A 21,687-nucleotide genomic window follows, 5' to 3' on the forward strand; every position below is an offset into this window, starting at 1 on the left:
CAAGAGGCAGCCAATGCTATTGCTGTAGCTAGCCATTATTGTTCAGATGTTCTTTCATTCTTTCTTCTACTTAGGCCAAAGCCTTTAAAATACACTGCAAGATTTAAAGCTTTAGGAGCATTGAATGGACTCTTTTTTTTTTTTTTTTTTTTGGTGATGATTGAACCCCAGGCCTTCTACATGCAAGGCAAACACTCTACCAACTGAGCTATATCCCCAGCCCTTGAATGGAGACTTTTGCAAGAAACATCTCCTTGTTGTTGCAAGGGTTCAAATAAAGGCTTCGTGACTCATGATCTCTAGGTGCTCTAGGATCTAGAATCTAGAATCTAAATGAATTTTATGGTCCATTTTTGCTTCCTTAATCAGTGGTTACATGACAGTTCATTAAAAAGAATTAACCTTTATATCAAGCCTTCTGAACAGCTCCTTATTTCCAATTTTTCCTTTCTATTCTTTTTTAAAATTCTGTAGCCTCAAACCTTTCATCTGCATATGACTCCTCTCTCTCCTTTGTCTCTTTCTTTTTCTTTCTTCATTTCTTTCTTTCTTTCTTTCTTTCTTTCTTTCTTTCTTTCTTTCTTTCTTTCTTTCTTTCTTTGTTCTCTTCTCTTTTTCTTTTGCAGTGCTGGGGATTGAACCTAGGGTTTCTTGCATGCTCGACAAGTGCCCAACCACTGAGGTATATTCCCCTTTTGCCTTCATATGTAGGTTCTCCCAGGTTCCAAACTCAGTATCTAGTATTTGTTCTCACTTCCTTTTCTTATTGTGGTGCTTAACTGTCTTGCCTGAATTAATATAGAGCCTCCTCTCTGAACTACTGGCCTCCATCTTTTCCCTTTCAAATCCATCCTGTGTTTCTAAACTGTCTCTCTGATCAGCTCTCTTCCCTTTTCACTTCCCCTTCACCTTAATTTTGATCATTGAAAATCTTCCCCACTCTTTATCATGGCATTGAAAAACCCTCCCCCATCAGGTCCAACTTATCTCTAGACATATTTCTTGCACTCATTTTCCTAAACTCTTCTAGTGAAATGGATCCCCCCTGTACTGTATTCCAAGAAAGTTCTGTTTTCTTGTTATTCAGTTTTTTATTATACAGTTCTTCATTATACAGTTCCCATGCTCAGGACTTCCCCTGCCCTAATCACTTGCACCAAAACAATCCTATCCATGTTTCAAGGTCAATCTCAAGTCTCTTCTCTTTTAAGTATTCCCAAATGACTCCAGCTGAATGCCTATACCATTTTATTTTCTGTATCATTCATCCAGCAGTGGATCATGTGTTGCCTTATAAAATCTGTGGAAATTATTTACCTTAAGTAGTGTCATTTATTTTTTATGTATATCTTGTCTTATCAACTACCTCAATGTTCAGTGAGGCCAGGAGTTCAGTTTTTACCTTTTTTTAAACTCTATGGAACAGAACTGAGCACCTAGTAGAATCTGGCTCACTACTGTGTACTGACTATTTTCCAATAGATTACCCAATTATATTGTCACTGCTCTAATAGACCACTAAATCCATGATTAATCTTCCCTCACCACATTTGTCAGGTGCTGGTGGTGACAGAGGATAGAAGAGACTGTTAGAGATAAGGTGCATATGAGAGAAAGCGTATTTGTCCGTTTAAGCCTCGAGCAAGACAAATTGCTAAGATGCTGGTGGTGAGACATTTCTCTATCAGCTACTAGTGTTCCTTAATAGATTTAGGTCCCTGGGGCAGCTCACAGAAGTTGTGATTATAACCTGATACTCACAACTCTTCAAGAAAGTAAACAGGCAGATTATTTTTTTTTTCCTTTCTGCTTTGTGCTGTGTAGTCAATACCTAGGTGTTTAATTCAGTGGAATCAGGAATGACCATCAACTCTCTGGTGACTTTCTCTAGCATGTTTTGCATCCATGGACTAATAATTAAAATGCAAAATATCCTATGTGACCATTTATGCCAAATTTTAAATGTCACTTGATTTGTAAGAAACATTGCTGTTTGAATAGAAGTAAGCCAAGGAAAGAAAAAGATTGTTCCACGGGGATAAGGATGGGACAGAAGCATAGAATTTATAGCTTTTCATGGCTACCTCTAATGTTGTGCCATAATGGCCTCACTGCCAGGGAGGGGTATGCTTTTCCATCAGGAAGGGGAAAAGAAAATAACAAATGTATGAAATGCTGAGTCATATGAAGGACCATTATCAAATGCTAAGCAAAGGATCTCTTAATTAAGCACAACACATCATGGGCTTGGAAAAGGCTTTAATGACATGTGGAAAGGCCCCAGGTCAGCAAACTTGTCATGTTCCCTCATCACAGCCATAGGTATAAGAAGGTATATTTATAAGACTAAGTGGTCAAAACCCTAAGAAGCCCTGGGAGAATAAGGATAGATGGTTCTTCTTGATAGTATTATTTTTACTTCTAAAGGCCATTGTTACTAAACTACATTGCAAAATGCTCCATCTGAATTACCTGGAATAATCCTCTGCCCTTTGCTAGTTATTTAAGACATAGAGATCTTTTAAAGGATGTATTCATTTGTTGATCTCCAAGACCTTCAAAGAAGAATGTTGCTTTAATATGAACCATGTATCATTCCTTCTCCAAAACCTAGCTCCACTATTGTCCTCAGATACATTTATTCACTCAAAAATAATTATTAAGCCCCTGTCATGTGCCAGACATTGTTCTAAATAAATAAATGCCACGGATCCCTCCTTTCTTGGAACTCACATAGCTTATAACTATAGAGATCTAATAGAAGAACAGGCTGGGGGGCATAGCCCAGAGTTTGAATGCTGTAGGAAGCAGTGGTGAAAGACTTGATATTGCCAAGGAGAGGAAGAACCCTAATAAGTTTTGGAGAAAACTGTGCCTTGCTCTTCCCTCTATGCTCATTTTATGATGAACAGAAAACAGACAGGAAGAATCCTATCCTGGTTAAGGACATAAGCTTTGGGATGACACAACCTAGGTTCATATCCTGATTTTACTACTGAGTAGTTTTCACCTCAGTCTGATTCCTTCCTGATTCTGAGCTTCAATTCCTTTACCTGTTACTATAGTCATTCAGCAGATGCAACTCAAGACTTCCAATTGAAGCCTTCCTAACAGAAGGGCATCTAAGTTACTTGCACTTATACATCTTGAGTGCCTTGTTCATTGGGTAATACAGTGATATCTACATATCAAGTGCATGTGTGCCAAGGTATATAAACCATATATTTATCAGGGTCTGAATCTAAGTGACTTATTCCTTTTCAAGCATAGTTCTAAACAGGTTTCCTAAAGCTATCTGTTTGTACTTCCTGACTGAATACTTCGCTTCTATTATATTATTTCCCTGTTTAAAATGTGGATTAACCAATGCAATTACCTAAGCATTTACCCATGAGAGTTGTGTGGATTTTCTACTATTTCCCTTACCTTATGAACTTCTCCTTGTTGGACGGTTTTTATGATGTTAATCCATTCTTCCATGTCTTTCCGGTTAGGTGCTGCCAGGGTGACTTTTCGTTCTGGTGTAATAACCTGAATAAAAAGTCACATTATTAGCTCATTCTTGGTCCACAACTTTTCCTCCACAACAATCTGTGAATAGTCTAAGGAACTAGCTAGATCTATCAAACATAACCCAACACATGATTTCCCAGGGTTACTCACAGCTCCTTATATACACACCCAAAATAATAACAATGGCAATAATAGTAATAGCTAACAATTTAATTGTACTTCCTATGTACTAGGGACTCTTCTAAAGGACTCCACTACAGCCTTCACTACAACCCCATGACAGGTGTTGTTAATTTTCCTATTTCATCATCAGGAAAACTAAGCCAAAGAAAGATAAATGACTTTTCCAGGGTCACCTAGCAGGTAAAAAGCTAAGCTAGAATGGAAAGATAGTTTGTGGCTCCAGAATCCATGTTTTTTTTTTTTTCAATACTGTAGATTCAGCTCAGAGGTGCTCTATAACTGTGTCACATCCCAACCCTTATCATTTTTTTTTAATTTTAAGACATGGTCTCACTAAGATGCCCAGGATGTCCTTGAACTTGTGATCTTCCTGCCTCAGTCTCCTGAGTCACTGAGATTATTACTAAAGCCATGTATCATCTATTATTCAAGTGAGGTTGCCTGAAAACCCTATGTGCTTACTGCTGCTGTCTACTCAAAGTGGTAAAAGTGTACGCAATTCATTAGGTATACATCTTTCTGTTTGGGGGTACACCAAAATGAGATGTCCAAAAAATCCAGTTTCTTTCTTTCTTAGGGGCGAGAACAACCTGAAGAAAACTTTATAGCTGTCTCTCTTAATTTTGCCTGGTTCAAGAACCCTTCAGGAATAATAAGTAAGTCATGGTGAGGGTCTAGCAGATGTAGACCATGGGCATAACTTGGCCTTTCCCCAGAGGAAAGTGGGAACATGGATAGTTATAGCATCAGTCATTGCTTCAAAGGCCTTATTTGCTTTGGCTATCAACACCTCAAATCTTAGAATTAGAGCTCATTACACCAACAAGCAATTTCCCTTTCCTTTTGTATGTAACACAGCATGATTGTTTGGCAGGTAGTTGTGATTGTGATCAGAGCCACTCCTTTGATCCAAACCTATTCTTAGTTGGGACTGATGTGCAGTGCCTCTGTGCTTACATAAGGCTAAGGAGCAGCCTTGCCTGAAGGATTTCTTTGTAGAATCAAGGCCAAAAACATTAACCTATTGACTCATTTGGGGACAAATCAGTAGAATGCCCAGATTTACCTAGGGTCAATGTGACATAATGTGAAAGAAACAAAGCTGGGTTTCTATGTTAGATCTATCTGCTCTCCTTTCAGTAGAGGATGGAATGTGGACCAGCCATGGAAGAAGGGTATTAGGCCTATAGCTTTTTTTGTCCACTAAATACCATCCCCTACCTGCTGCAGAGGATCAGCCACTGTTGAGATTGGGAAGAGATACTTTGGGGAGGAGGTGGGTAGGAAATTTCTGGGTCAATGGACTGGCTATTTTTCAGTGAGTTTTCTAGTCTGGATTCATTTGAATGACAAAAGCCCCATGTGACATTTCAGGCATGCTAAGCCCTTAAACACTTCCTTAGAAAATCCTCTTTTTTTTTTCTTTGAGATGCTGTCATTAGTAATATCAGCATGGGGTAGATTTCACTTTGGATTTAGGTTCTTATCTATTTCATCAAAGGAGGGGATACCATGAAACTGGATTATCCTGATATTTTTCTATGACATGTTGGTAGTCTCTTGAAACCCTCCCAATGATACTCTTATAAATCACTTTATCAGGAAGATTGACTGACTATTTTAATAGTCACACAATCTGAAATCAGCTTAGCTTTATAGTATGCTGATAATAGGGAAAAGGACTATCACTGTTTGGCCCCAAACAGTGGGTTTGTAGGAAATGTTTGTATGAAAAATAACACTTCCATATCAAAGGAGCCTTGGGAAACCTAATGTCCAAAGAGGGAATGAGTGGGCATGGTGGCCCCTCTTTTTATCTAGCCCCCACCCCTGCTCATTCAGTCTTTCCCAATCATACTTACAGAAAAACTGTGGCAAAGATTTCTACAGCTGCTTTCTGCTAAGGTGACTTGAGACAGATCAATTGTTTCAAAGTGTACAAACTGGAAAGATATAAGAGGAAGAGGAACCATTTGTTTAATGACGCAAAGTGACATTAAAAGGTAAATAGACATACATATACATGCACACACACTGACAGGCATTTTTGGCAGTAATGATCCAATCACTCTTTTATCTTCAGGGCTGAAATTTATTTAACAAATGATTTTTGTGGATATGTCATATGACAAATAAAAAATAAATCAATCTAAACCAAAACACAACTTTTCCAAAATCATTTATGTGGATTTATAGGAAACTTGGGTTAGTGAGTCAGTCTACAGTTATTCAAATATAAAGATTAATGCTGGAGGAGATAATGGGATATCATCTGTTAGTGTACTAGTAGTACAGATTGTTATTAACATCTGTTCTATTGGGTGACAGCCTTTGACCACATTGCTTGTCCCATCCAGTTTGATCCTTATATCTCCTTGTACATTGGGCATAGTAGATACTACCCAGCCAGCAGCAGGAATCCAGTACTACTGACATATACAGGGATGACATCACCAATATGAAACCTACGCAGTTACACAAGGCCCAATATTCAGAAGGGCCCCACACTTGGTTTCATGATCATCTATTGCCATATTGAAATTTGCAATCATGTTATCTTTGAGTTTGTGTTTTGCATATAAGTTCATTGGAACAGTGAGCTGTGATATGAGCAGAAAATGTATGAAAAAAGACATCCACCCATTTGCATTTGTGATGTCCATAAGCATAGAATCACAGTGGACCCATCATATGTGGGTCTACAGTGAAACTTAAAGCAAATACCAGGTTAAGTGTGTTATATCCATGACTGAGTAAGCAGGGGAACTGACAGTCCTGAGAGGTCACGTGTGCTGTTGGAAACAAAACTTGCTGCAATCATAGAAAAGAGGCAATGGTGTTCTGGAAAACGTGAACTATCAAGAACTCCTATCGTATTCTTTCTTACTTATGTTACTTCTCTATGTTAGCCAATGATTTATGCTTAAAAGGATGACATTGAAGGAAAGGGGAAAATAGAGCAAAGCATACATAGTTCTTTCAGTCAGAAAGTGTTGATAGAGTGTGCAAGTATTAAAAATTGAAAAAAAAACCAGTTGAGTTAGTTTTGTACAGTTTTGTGTTCCGATAAGAACAAAATACATTGCATGTATGAGATACTAATACAAATTATATAATTTTAGTGATTATTTACAACATATTTGCATTTAAAACTAGCACAGTACAATGTACAAATGAATGATAAAATTCAAGCTAATCATTTAAAATTTTATTTTTACTTAGAACAACATTAAATATTAAAACAAAAGCAACATAAGTCATTGCTTTATATTATAATGTAAATATAAAACGGTATATTATCACCATTAATGACCTATTCTTCCTGATTCTTGAATAAGGAGCCCTGTATTAGCATTTTACACTAGATCCTACAAATTATGTAGTTGACTCTGGGTGCAGAAGCTAACTGAAGAAAAAAAGGGAAGAGATACAGGAAGGGGAAAGGTGAGAAATGTGTCTCTCATTTGACCCAAAAGGAAGTCAAATTAATGGAAGAGTAGAGGGTTTTGACGTCCATCCAATATTTGCCACCATGTCTTAAACCTGTTGGCCATCCTCCCACCCAAGCATTTCCTGGCACCCATCCACTAACTCAATTGATATGATTCTATATATTACCGAGGGATGATGTGCAAAGTAGAGCTTTCGTCCTTGAACGAGACAATATCTAAGTTTCCATCTCTTGACGGAGTTACAGTTCTTCAGCAGAGGTCCTTCTTTAAGTATTTTCTGAAAGACAGAAGCATAGGGATCAATTATATCAATTTGCAAGACCATATCATTTGTTCTCTCAGATGAGAAGATTAAATATCTTGAAGACTCTATCTCTGCTGCGTAGGTGAGAAATGTCCTATAACCTATGTAGGAATACAAGGAAGTTAGTATGACCAGAAAAGGGATTGGTTACCCTTGTGTAACACATTCAAGATGATATAAGCTTCAAGTTTCTCAGGGTACATGGCCTCCAATCCTTGGAGAATATCTCCATTTGTCACAATGAGTGGTGGTGTGAGGGAGAAATATGAGACATAAAGATAATATTCCTAGGAAAGTACAATGGTCAGGGAAAAAGGCTGAGTTCAGGTAAGGCAGAAATGCTCAAAGTAGCAAGGTTGTAGCTCTTTTAGAGTGTTCCTTTTAAGTTGTATCACTCCCCTTCCCTGCTCAAAGCATCCAATACCTTCCCAATACTTTTAGAAACAAATATAAATTCTATATCAAGACCTTCAGAGGACTCATGGTCATACTCTATATGCAGAGTTATGAAAAATTGTGCTGTGAATGTATAATTATGAATGTAATGCACTCCACTATTGTCATGTATATAAGAAATAAATAAATAAACAAAAGCACACCAATATACAACTATTTTCTAATTTCTTTCTTTACATATCTCATATGTGATCATTGATTTTCCAGCCATGTGAAGAACATGCTGACCCCCATGAAGACATTCTCATGTATGTTGTAGGGTACAAACCATCATGCACGACTGATATTTGGGAGAAGTACTCATCCCTACCAAGCTGGAACCAAACTTATACTTACTGGACAATAAGCCAGATAGTTTAAATCAACAAATTAAGGTTTGTGAATTCTTTCTATTATGCAAATTAGAATTCACTATTGAATGACTATAAACATGTTTTATTGGCCTACTTCGTTTTTTCCAAAGGTTTTATTTAGTTGATAATATTTCAAAGGCAAAGATTCCATATAAAAATCCATATTTACCATTTCTTAAAAAAAACAGACTATCTACCAATGGTGGGATTATATTCTCACATGGAAAGAATCTGCTGGAACCATGTAGCAGCTTCTTCCTTCAAATAAGGTGCCTGATTCCAGCAATTATTCATCTTTGATTGATTAAATGACTCTTTGCCACTCTCATTCTCTATCACATATGCTTCTATATGTTCTATTCTCTAACCAGTAAGATAGTACTAATGGACAGAGTCTCTGTATCTCAACTGAAAAATGAGTTCATAAGCAATCACAATTTACCTGAGCCTTTTTGATAACTTATGAGTTTCAAGATTATTGTCCTACTCTTTTTTAAAAAAATATTTTTTATTTTAAATATTTTTTAGGTGATGATGGACCTTTACTTTATTCATTTATTTTTATGTGGTGCTGGGAATTGAACCCAGTGCCTCACACATGTGAGGCAAGTGTTCTACCACTAAGCTACAACAACCTCAGCCCTGTTGTCCTACTCTTATATGAAAATGGGTGATACCAACGAGGAGTCAGAACAAAGAGAACAATAACATCTTGTGGGAAAGGGGGAGGTGGCATGGAGAATGAAATATTACACTTAAATAGTTGATACTGAGTCATCAATGAATAAACAACTTTTGTCTAAGCATTAGCAATACATAGTTCCTTTCTTTTCTCTGTCCAGGTAGGCTATAGTGTATACTCTCAATCATAGCATTTGATTTTCTCTTCCCTAACCCTCTCTCCTATGCCATATCCTAAGTCCTACCATACTAATCTTCATAATACTTGGGAAACATAAGAAGTCATATTTACCTCTTTCTATTAAAGACTTAAATTTTAAAATGGAACCGTTCCACTGGGTGTGGTGGCACATACCCATAATCCCAGTGAGACAAGAGGCTAAGGCAGGAGGATGGCCAGTTGGAGGCCAGCCTAGGCAACTTAATGAGACCTGGTCTCAAACTTTAAAAAATCAAAAATAAAATATAAAGGGGCTTGGGATGTAGCTCAGTGGTAAAGCACCCCTGAGTTCAATTCCCAACACAACCCCAAAAAAAGAAAGAAAAAAAAAAGATCCATTAAATGTTAGGTAGACTCCTGTTTTCTCTTTAAAGAAAATTTTCTCTTCCAAATCCTATGAAACTGAAGCTACACCCATTATTTATGTCCTTTCTCCAAGCTGTTCAGCACTATCAAGTGTTAAATGTTGCCTTTAGTATTCTTATTTTATCATATATGATGTCTCCTGTACTAGTTCATTTTATAGTCTTTGGCTAGATAATTTCCCTTCCCACATTTTCAGTTTAAAGCCTTATAGCACATACTGGCAGATATTTACACAATTACATTCTCTTCTCAAAAGCAACTCCCCCTTAAAAAACCCATTTTTGAAGTATTGCAAACCATGGACCGATCTCGCATTTTGTAACCTGTGAATATGATAGCCCAAGAAAACTCAGATTTTAGTTAAGGTATTTGCCAAGTTCTTTCATGATATTACTATGAGCAAGACGGAAAAGTGATTATTTCCAAAGTTCCTATTTTATCTGTCTCCAGACCATATCCCCTCTCCCAGCAAACCATCGTGAATGTCAATGATTATTCAGAGCCCACTTCAAATAAGCCAGCACCCACCTCAATTTAGAGGACCCCAGCCAAGCACCACCAGTCAGAGGACCAATAGAGATAATAGGAGTAAGATTTCTGTATCTCATTGTAAGTAAGTTTGAAGTAGATTTTGATAAGATGTGTATTGTAAACCCTGAGCAACTACCAAGAAAATAAGTTTAAAATATTGTTGAACCATGATAAAACTATAAAATACCTCTGCATGCCTATTATAATGGCTAAAATTCAAAACACTAATATTACCAAATGTGCAATAACAAGAACTCTCATTCATTGCTTGTAGGAATACAAAGTGGTACCATCAGTTAGAAGACAGTTTGGCAGTTTCTTTTAAAATCAAACATATGACCCTATAATTGCAGTCCTTAGTATTTACCCAAATGCTTTGAAAATTTATGTCCACACAAAAATCTGCACACAACTGCTTATTGATGCTTTATTCATAACTGTCAATTCAGGTTTTTTTGGATGTGAAGTTTGATAATTTTGAAATGTTAGCAACAAGTTAAGAGAGAAACTTTTGAAGCCTAAACAAAACATGTCTGCAAGCCATGGTTGGCTCACAGGCAAGCAGTTTGTACCTTCTGAACTATATAGCTACTGTCACGTCAAAGGAGGTTAAGAGTAAGTTCAAAGTTCATGTGAGACACATACTTATGAGATATATATTACCAAAATGGGAGCAGATAAGTAATGTGATTTATGTATAGTAGGGAGAAGGGTTAAAATGCCATAATGAATTTCTTTAAGTTCTAAACACAGGCTTTGTATTATCAACTCTGAACATCTAGAAATACCCAAGCCTAGAAAAAAAGTAAAGTACCACACTACTAAATTTCCTTCTTCTAAATTCTGACCTCCTTCAGGAAAACTTACCTACTAACCCAACACTGTTTCTGGAAAGAAATTTTCTAAAAAAACTTGTTTATTTCAAAACCCAATAGGCAGTCCCAGGAAACCAGTTTGAATAGGGAGAAGTCAAAAACCACTCAATCAATGGATTTTTTCAAGCCAATAAAATACATGCATGAAAAACAACCTTTACCTGCTTGGGGCTACTAAACCAAACAAGGACCTAAGAGGAAAATTGCAAGCAAACGAGTCAACACATCCTGCAAATGGATGTGTTGGAAGGTAAACCCTTGCCTCTCCCTTAAGAGAACCCTGCACAATGCTTCCCAGTCCCTGGCCTCTTGCAGATAACATCTCATTGCCTCCTCAGCACAACTATTCAGAGTGTCATCTCCAATTTCCAGATGGCACATCTGAAGCTTGGGCATTTTCCGCTACTTTGTTTAAAGACCCGCAATTACAAAATGCAGTGGACTCTGTGCTTTCTCTCCCCATGACAAGGAAACTGGGAGTTCCTAGTTAATTAGTATGTATAGGACACAACACGGTGAACACATAGCCCACCCAACCCCCCACCAAACTTTGTCCCCAAAGACAAGATTATAGATAGCATTAGGTTTTCTGTGAACAGCCTGAATACTCATTACTAGAATTGTTCATGAGTTTCCTTCCAAGAGGCAAATAGTAAGCCTTATTTTTCTAAAGACTTAATGTTCCATGATGAGCAAAAGGGGACTTCTGCTTTTTTAAAATGATGTCCAAGATTGACCAGAACATTAAATAGAGTTCACATGTATGCAGCACTTTGCAATTAATAAAATGCTTTTATTTTCATTATGGAACCTTCCCAGCAGCCCTCTGAAGTAGGTAGTAAAAGGCATGTTTCTGACTCAGTTCTGTCCTATGAAAACCACCCTGATCTTGGTTTCTTTAAGTCACTTGCCCATATATTCCATCATCAAGGAACTTTAAAATTTTCCTCTCAAACAAGGTAGTCCATGTTTTTTCCCCCACTTTTAAGACTTTCCAGCATCTTGGGGTTACAATATTTGTCAGAAAAATGCATTTCTAGTGCAGTTATAAAAGGCAATGAAGAATGGAACTCTATGGGAAACTTCTCAGGGCTACTAAACCACCTTTGCAGCCACAGAGCTATTGCATAAAATGGGGCATACTTATAATCTTCTTGTCCAAGCTGCCATATTCCCGTTGCAAATATCTATGATGTGGCAGATATGGAAAAATGAGGCAGGGCTGCAGGAACCTTAGATGTTCTGAAATGCCTTGGCCCCACCTGCAAAGCTTCTTAAACCAGAGCACACTGAGGGCAAATCTCCTAGCCTTTCCTGCCAGTTCTATCACACATTAAAACCCAAATAAAGTTGGTCACAGTGGTGCACACCTGTAATGCCAGTGACTCATGAGGCTGAGACCGGAGGATTGCAAGTTCAAGACCAGCCTCAGCACCTTAGTGAGACCCTAAGCAACTTAGCAACAACCTTTCTCAAAATTAAAAATAAATAAATAAATAAATAAATAAATAAATAAATAAATAAATAAATAAAATGGGCTGGGGTATAGCTCAGTGGCAAAGTGCCTCTGGGTTCAATCCCCAGTACAAAACAACAAGTAACACCTTGGGCTCTACTATTAAATTCTCACTGCTAGTGTTTTGTAGTGGGAGTGAGTATTGTGCTAATGAGTCTACTGTCCCAAGTTCAATCACCACAGACATCAGTGGTTGTTGTTCAAGTCCTAAGAGTGCAGGACTCCAAGGCATAGGGTCCTTTGTACAGGGGTCACCCAAAATGTCTGCCCAATCTACAGAAGACCTTGCAGAAAACCCTAGAGCTTTGTAAAACTCTGTTTTAGCTTCATTTTTGGATCCTCTTTGATCAGTCAATCCCTAAATCTATTTCTCCCAGAAACTCTCACACTCTGGCCCAGGTAATCTCTCTTCCTGATGCTCTCTACAAATCAGCATGTATGAATTTGTTGCCAACAGCAAGGATAAGCATTTCCTTTATTCCATATTTATAAAATATCTTCTAGAAAATATCTCACCAGGGTCTGTAAAGCAGCCCAATTCCCTATATGTAATTAACACCCGCCTGCTGCTTAATTGAGAAAGGGCAAGTACAGCTGCTGCCTTGACCTTTTCATATGATCCTCTGAAGTCCCCAAAACTTTTACTAACTTCTGCATCTTTTTCTATGGCTTGGTGGAGTTTGGGTGCATGAAGCTTTAGGGGATTTGCTACTCTTTCCTGGCAAAAGGATCCCCTATTACATAGCCAAATTGAATTCCACCCCCACCCAATCAAAAGGTAGGCAAGCATCATGACAAGCACCACTACCTGTTATCAGCTGGCTTCTCTTCTCTTTTAATTGTTCATGCTGCTCTTGTGAGAGAGTGGGGATCAAGTTGTGTTGGGGGATGATCACTCTCCATGTGAGAACTGCACTCCCACTATGGACACAGCTGCAGAGACCAGCTTTCTGCCTATGGCTCCTTCTGTCCAAAAACCCAGACCATCTATTCTCTTTGCTTTGGGGGTGGGGGGTGATGGGAAGAAAGCCATTTCCCAACACAGGCCTGCCAAAGTTGATTCAGAGCAACAGTGTTTGATTTAGTTAAAATGCAACTCCTGGTGCTTTAGGCTTTAAGAAAGGCCAGACCCGCTGCTTCAGTGAAAGCTTTACATTCCCCAGGGTCCTATTGACATGGCAGGAGTCAGACAGACTGGCTCCAGCACTTACTAGCTGTGTGACCTTGGGCAAATCACTTAACCTCTCTGAGCCTCAATTTCCTTGTCTGTTAAATGAGGATACCCTGCAGAGCATTTCCTGCCACTCTGTGAGTCCCTTGTCTCTTGTAGGCTATGGAGGCAAGGGCTGGTACCTTAGCTTCACTCGTTGCTACCAGGAGTTTCCCTCCCTGGCTGGCTAAGGGCTATAGCAGAAGGATAAAGGATAGGGTGATCTACTGTCTGGTCTTCCCAGGAGTTTCAGCACTAAAACCAGGAGAGTCACGGGCAAACCAAGACCTGTTCTTCATCCTAGCACTGAGAAGCCAACTCTTTCTATTATCCAAGACTGAAAGGACTTTGAATCCTCTTCCACTACTTCCAGTGCTAAGGAAGAATTGTAGAGGACCTTCCATATCCCTGCTCTCCATCATTGAAATGAAAGAAAGCTCAGAATGATGACATATTTATTTATTTTTCTGCCTAGGCAAAAACTTTAACTAGCCCTTTGTATATCATTTAAAACATATTTAACACACATAAATTAACATATACATATACAAATGTATACATGTATAACATATAACATATAACATATAGGAGCTGGGGTTGTAGCTCAGTGGTAGAGAGCTTGCCTAGCATATGTGAGGCCCTGGGTTCGATCCTCAGTACTGCATAAAAGTAAATTAATTAAAAAAAATAGGTATTGTGTCCAACTACAACAACAACAAAATATTTAAAAAAATATAACATATACACATGTGTTAATTTTTCTTCACATAAATCATAGTGTGCTATGTACAATGTTTCTTACTTTCTACACTTAGTATATCACGGGTCCTCACATCTTGCTACATATTAAGCAGCTTCATTTATTTTTACAATTGCACAGTATTTCACTGCATGAGTGTAATATGATTTATTTAAACAGTTCTCTATTGATGCAAGCAGTTTCAAATCTTATTCTATTACAAACAATATTATAAGGACTGTTGTTATATCCATGTCATTATTTATTTGTTTATTTTTGGTAATGGGGTTTTTACCCAGGGGTGCTTAACCACTGAGCCACATCCCCAGCCATTTTTAAATATTTTACTTAGAGAAAGGGTCTTGCTGAGTTACTCAGGGCCTTGCTAAATTGCTGAGGCTGGCTTTGAATTTATAATCCTCCTGCCTCAGCCTCCCGAGCCACTGGGATTACAGGTGGGCACCACCCCACCAGGCCCATATGTTGTTTTTTGTTTAGTGTGAGTACATTGGTAAGATAAATATCAAGAGTTAGTGACTTTAAAACCAGTACAATGAACTAGTAAAGCTTAAATACCTATACGTTTTTTTGGGGGAGTCAAAAACTTAGAAGCAGGAAATAGTGAAAGGAATAGTGTTAAGTGGAATCTTAGCCTATAAGCCTCTGTCTTCTCAAATCTCTCTGCCTCCTCCCCCACATTCCTTTTTCTATTAGTGGAGTTTCTTAGGAAGGGTAAAGACCACTAATTGCTGGGGGAGTGCAGAGGAGGTGAGCAACCTGGGCCCAGGCTGACAAAGTACAGAAAGTGGTAACTTGGCTCTTAGTAATTGGCCTGGGATTGACAGCAGCCAGCAAGAGGGAAGAGCTCAGCTGAGCCCTCCCAGATGCACACAAGTTTGAATACTGGTTTTACTGTGCACTGGCTGTATAACCTTGGATAAGCCAATTCACTCCTCTAAGTAAGTTGGCAGGATGGGGATATGAGGAGCTCTGGACTATGTAGTGCAAATTCTGTATTCCTACCACAAAACTGCCTTTCAACTTTCTGAGCTAATCTTGACTATAGCAATAAGGACTCCTGGGCCAGGGCTGGGGCTCAGTGGTAGAGCGCTTGCCTAGCACGTGAGGTAGTGGGTTCCATCCTCAGCACCACATAAAAGTAAATAAATAAAATAAAGGTATTGTGTCCATCTACAACTAAAAATATTTTTTTAAAAATAAGTACTCTTAGCACCCCCCCATTAAAGTTGATGAAAATAAAGTCCAGGAAGAGACTGCACTTACCCAAGACAAGAGCAAATTAGTGGCAAACCCAGGAGAGAGCTTTAGGCCACCCTTTCCATTGATATAATGCCTCCTCACCAACCTCCCTAAGGTGAATGCAGGTGCTCTGTAACCACAGCCATTGAGTTTGCTGTGCCTCCTTGAACATATGCAGCGTTCTGGAGTTCTGGAGAAACAGCATGGGAAGGGATGTGAGGAGACCAGTAGGAAGATGGCTTGAGTCCCCAAGTGGCATCGAGAGGAAGGGCTGGGTCAGAGCATTGGAAGTTGGTGGAGAAAGGTGGCTTCTGGGACAGCTTCCTGCAGAAGTTTGGTTTTCCTTTGCAAGTGCAGGGAAGACTAACAGTTGCCATCAGGAGAGGAAGATTGCTTTTGAGCCTTAGGGGAGCCAAAAGCTTAGAATACAGTCAGATAGGAAAGAATAGTGTAAGTGGAAGCCTAGCAAGAGACCCCTATTTCTACAGTAGCAGTTGCTTGCTGACTCGAAAAGGAAGTACTGTGGTCAAAGAAGTCCCAAAAGGAAAGATAACAGGGTATTTTGAGTTGGTATTCTCAACAGAATCAGACTCACAGAGGCCAAAATACCAATTAGCTTATCTAGTGCCACCAAATTACAAAGAATGACAAAGCAATACCTGCTTCCAACTGCCTTCTTCCCCACCCTTCCACTTGACCATCAGCTACCAGAGATGAAGGGAGATGAAGGTCCTAATATTCTACAGATGTTTCTTCTCTCAGGGCCTGTCTGTCCAGTGCTTCTAACTATGGTTTCCCACCATGAAGGCACATGGGCTCTTTTTCTTAGACATGTACTATAAGACGGGTGGCTCTTAATCTGCTTTTGGTGATGGTCCTCATTCAAAGTAGTAGGAGCAGCAATTTCTTATCGAAGTTTCTTTTCAACCATTCCCTTCCAAAGGAAGAGTTACTTATGTCTGACAAATATCTATTGTATTCCCCTTGCTTTACATGCACTATTTCACTTAAATGCCCACAGAAACATTCTCATGAGGGAGATAGAGAAGTTGAGGCTTAGAGAAGTTGAATGACTAGTTCCAAATCGTAGTGAGTAGCAGATCTGTGGCTCAAACGCTGATCTATTTGTCTCCACTGCATGCCCCCAATAATACCAAAGAGCTACATAATCATCATCATGCTGTGTCACATCTAATTCATGGATTAATTTAGTCTGCCTTTTTTTTTCTCCTAGGGGCCACTATTGGTAAAACAGTAAGAAAAGCCATGAACTGGTAATGTCTGAAGATTTCTAAATAATTTAGTTGAATTTCTTAAGGAGACTTTATATTGCAAATGAATTCACAAATAGGTAGGAGAAAAAAATCACAGTCCTTTGGAGAGGTACCTGAGATGTCATAATCCCAATTTTTTGCATATATTGAATACTTTGTTACAATATGCTGGACCCTATCCAGGAGCTCCCAGGTCTGGAGACTTTAGCCTTTAAAGGTATGTACAAATGCTTGGCATGGGTTAGGAGACTGAGGTAGGAGGATCTCCAGTTCAAAGCAAGCCTCAGTAACTTAGTGAGGCTCTAAGCAACCCAGCAACCCTGTCTCTAAATAAAAGATAAAAAAGGGGGCTGGGGATGTAGCTCAGTGTTTTTGTTCCCCTGGGTTCAATCCTTGGCAGCCCAAGGCCAAAAAAGGAAGTTTACAAATATGTAGCTCATTTGGCTAAAACTCACTCATTTTGTGCTTTCTGTGCTCTGGTCCTTCCAATCAGGCCTTTAAATGTCTCTCAAAATGTGGAATTGGTGAGTCCATATCACCCAACCATACATACTTGGGAAATAAATGTTTACCTCCGAGTTGGAAAGATTGCTTTATTGCCAAAATGGCCCATTGCTAAAGCCACATGGCACCAGCATAGGACTTAAGAATACATTCACAAACAAGTTATCTGGGGGTGAAGTGGTCAGATAATAGAGAATGTATGTTTTTTTTTCTTAGCCTAATAAAGTGACATCGACAAGAATCACGAAGAGGGTAGATAGAAAATGATGCTAGCCCAGTTGATTCTGATTACTATTTTTTGTAGCAATGGCAGTCTCGGGAAGATGAAATTCACTATTCACTAGACACTGTGTGTGAATGGTTAGAATGAGAGGTGTGTGTGTGTGTGTGTGTGTGTGTGTGTGTGTGTGTGTGCGCGCGCGTGCATGAGGCAGGGTGAGGAGGGAGAATCCTTTGTCTACTTTGCTCCACCAATGCTAGGTGAGAGGAGGAGGAACAAGTTCTCAGGGCAACTCTGGGGTGGGATTGGCTTGGGAGTAGGATGGATGATGATGGATCAATGGGAGAATACACTCAAGCTCTAAAGCTGTGGATGGCTTTGTTGCCTTTGAGAAGAGGACTGTCCCTGCTGAGCAAACTTGCCTCAAATAGAGCAGAGGTGTGGTAGGTTGCCAGCTCACCAAACCTGGAAGGGAATGGGAGGGTAGAAGAGGGATTGCAGGAGATACTATGCCATCACAAAAGCAACTGTCGTGGGGCTTGGTTCCAGAGAAACCACTGGCCAGGTAACAAAGCTAAAAAGCTGTACCAGTTGGTGAAAGAAAGTTGTCAGAGACAAGCTTCTGGAGTAATAATAACAATAATGTGAATTGCTAACTGTTGCTGGTTTCTTAGGATGAAGATTATGCTAATAATATGACATGGGTTATCTCTTTTGATACTAATAACTCTAAAAGACAGGTGTCATAATAATTCTCATTTTATAGATGAAGCAACTGAGTTTTGGAGAGATTGAGTCATTTCCCTAATGGGTTAATACAGGGAAGATCTAAAATTCTTTGTGGAATTCTATAGGACATGGATGATCAGTTATTCCTTTGGGAAAGAAAAAAAAGTAAGGTTTCAATCACTGATCTGATTGGAAGTTATATTGTATTCCAAGTCAATCAACAGAAGGAGGGAGGTTGGTGGTATGAATCACAGCTTGTTGGTTCAGTTTTGCTTTTCTTTTTAGTATTAAATGCTAAAGTAATCAAGTAGTAATAATTATTTAATTCACACAGCATTTTATAGGCTATAATGATCTTAAAGATTCTCACTTGTCTTTGAAGACAGCCCTAAGGGGTGCCCAGGGTAGGCAATACTATTGGATTTTTTTTCCCAGATGAGAACACCGTGCCTCAAGGAAGTGAGCTAAGTGACATATACAAGGTCACTACTACATGGTAATATAACTGGCCTCCTGACTTCCAGTACAAGCCTCTTTTCACTGTCTCTCCACATTTTATGTTTCCCGTGTTTGATGCCATTTTAATCAGCAGTCTGTATTTCAAAGCCTGCTTTCCACTTTCCTGCCATCCTGCGATATAACTCTTTGCTATCCCTGCTGGTAAAGAAGTATGACATAATGAAATGTGCCATTGGAAGTCATCTTCAGTTAATGAAGGTAATATCATGCTGGACCCAAAGGGAAATTCTTCTCTGACCTCAGTGGCTCAATAATAAAAAAAAATTAACTTGGTCATGCAAGTATTGCACAAAAGCATCCCACAAGGATCTTACAGGAAAAAATCTGAATGTGCTGCTTTTACTGTTGCCTCACCCTCCCAGCGACATTTCCACAGCTTGTTCAGGTGTTTTACCCTAAAACCCACTGGTACCCTTTTCACAGTTTTGGATCTGTATTTATCTCCCTGTTGAAATACCATCCAGATCTTTATCCTTTTCCTACTTCTCCCTGCAGGCAAACACCTGGTAAAATCACAGCCCCTTCACTCCTCTCTAGACAGGCTATGTTGAAGGGATTAAGACTGCTCAACTACTAAATGGCCACTAACTACAGTAATCAAACTCTGACACCCACTGGCCAGGCCTTAGAGCAAGGCTGACTGTTACCATCTGGATTTCGTGCTTCTCAATAGCCCATCCAGAATGGGTGACCAAGAAAGAAAAAAAATGCACTAAGGGAGCAAAGGAGGGAGGGGACAAGAGAGAGAGATTGGGTGGGGAATCAATGGTATGATAACTCAATCTGACAGACCTAGAAGTAGGAGGTGGAGGAAGAGGAGTAGGAAGAAATAATATTAGCATGTTACATTGGAAGAGTCTTTAGGTGGTAGCAGCAAACACTCACAGACTCGTACATGATGAGAGATGCTCATGTTTCCGCCAATGACTCATAGTATTCCCACTGGTCCTGGAACAATCTCTGAGCCACCATTTTGTTGGCTCTGAGATTGTACCTTTATCAATGTGTGCAGCTCTCTGTTCAAAGTTGCTTGGGAGAAGGAAAAAGTGACTAAGTTTGGAAGAGAAGTGATATCACTTGCAATCTGGGGAATAGGTAGTTTTGAAACACACACACACAGAGACACACACACACACACTCACACACACACGGCAAAATTGTCCTGGGGGTGAGTGGAAGGGAACTGCCCTTTAATTGGAAACAGGGCCTTCCAAATAGGGCTTAAGAAAGGGAAGGATCAGGGGAGAGTCCAATTTGAAACAAGCTCACTAATAGCAACGTGCACATCCCAAAACTGAAGCAGAAATATGGAGACTAGACTCAGCTTTCTCTTTCTTGACCTTTCTACCTCTACATACCTATGATTAAAAAAATAATGGTCTCATTAGACTGACATCTGATATTCACTCCATTTTTGAAATAACTTCCTACTTTGTACACATTAGTGCTAACACTCACAATACTGCAAGATTGATATTATCTACCTCATATTACAGATAAGGCACTGAAGCACAGAATGGTCAACTCACTTCTCCAAGATCACACACAGTCCCAAACAGTGATGAATTTGTACTCAAGTCTATCTAAGTCTAAAGCCTAGGCTGATTTCAAGTCATTACCCCATGCATACTATATGCACTGCCTCTCTCTCCTGGGAAGTGAGGGTTGGTTTTAGGTGAAAGAGAGGGATGATAGTTTGAAAAACCATGAGAGATCTGAATGAACCCATGTCACATTTCATAGCAATGTTTGTACATAGATACAGCATGGGCAGCAATATGGCACCTGGGAGAGACCGTGGGCTTAAAGGCCTATGAATTCCATGGAGTTTGGTCCTCAGCAGTAATATGCTATACAAGCAAAGCATATTACTTCCCCCATGTTGCCATCTCCTTGCTAGGAACTGTGGATAAGGATATTGAGATTTGGCACTTGAGTCATCAAGGGAAGCCAAGATATAACAGGAAAAAAAGAAACTATTAATATCACTCAGGTCTGTTGACATAAAGTAGCTTCCTACTAAATTTCAGACTGCATGGATAGCCTCTGATCCCAGGACTAGAAATTATCTCAAAACTGAGCAGATCCAAAAGGCAAACCTAGGAATAAAATTCTCTTGATAAATCATAATATGCATCATATCTGAGTTATGTTTGACAGGCACAGAATACCACAATGCCACAACTTACCCACAGTAGGCACTTGATGAATGTTTATAAAGTGAAATTGAGTGAGGAAAAACCACACCCAGGGAAGACAATAAGAAAGGGTGTTCTCAAGTGTCCAGGGATCCAGCTCTTATCAATTGGCTCCTAAAAGCTAGTTGCTGTTGCAGGAAACACGTGAAGATTGTTATATATCCAAGCACTTATATTTAGGCAAAACCCAATTTAGCACAGTAAAAAAGAATGTAGATTTTGGACTCAGATAAACCCAGATTTGAAACTCAGCTCCATCACTTACTATATTAGCTGTGTATCCTTGAGTAAGTCATTTAAGTTACAAATCTCAGAATTTTTATCTGTGAAAACACTTATAGGTGACATTCAACTTGAATAAGGATCAAGACAAAGCATGAAAGTGCCTGGTGTGAGGTTGAAATAAAATACATATTTCTTCTTTCTTGCTGTGGATATGGTGATCATTTTTTGGACCCCTAAAACATAAGACTTGTCAAGTGTGAGTGTATATGTGGTTACAACAGGGTCTTGAGGCTGCATTTGAAATCAGTGTTTGCCCCAAATTCAGGAGCATAATTTACATGTGAGTAGTCTAAACTCAG

At 39.1% G+C, this 21,687-nt stretch overlaps 1 protein-coding gene across 1 annotated transcript in view; it reads right to left on the reverse strand.

Annotated features, from left to right (window-relative positions):
* The window catches only part of Dgkk (diacylglycerol kinase kappa), a 129,753-nt gene that overhangs the window by 75,771 nt on the left and 32,295 nt on the right, over positions 1-21,687 (reverse strand). The window contains exons 2-4 of the mRNA XM_026406769.2: positions 7,315-7,425; positions 5,559-5,639; positions 3,427-3,531 (exon numbers count right to left, since the gene is read on the reverse strand). Of these exons, the coding sequence (XP_026262554.1) occupies positions 3,427-3,531; positions 5,559-5,639; positions 7,315-7,425 (297 nt within the window). The remainder of the gene's footprint in view (positions 1-3,426; positions 3,532-5,558; positions 5,640-7,314; positions 7,426-21,687) is intronic.

Source organism: Urocitellus parryii, chromosome X (genome assembly GCF_045843805.1).
Source record: "Urocitellus parryii isolate mUroPar1 chromosome X, mUroPar1.hap1, whole genome shotgun sequence".
Lineage (NCBI taxonomy): Eukaryota > Metazoa > Chordata > Mammalia > Rodentia > Sciuridae > Urocitellus > Urocitellus parryii.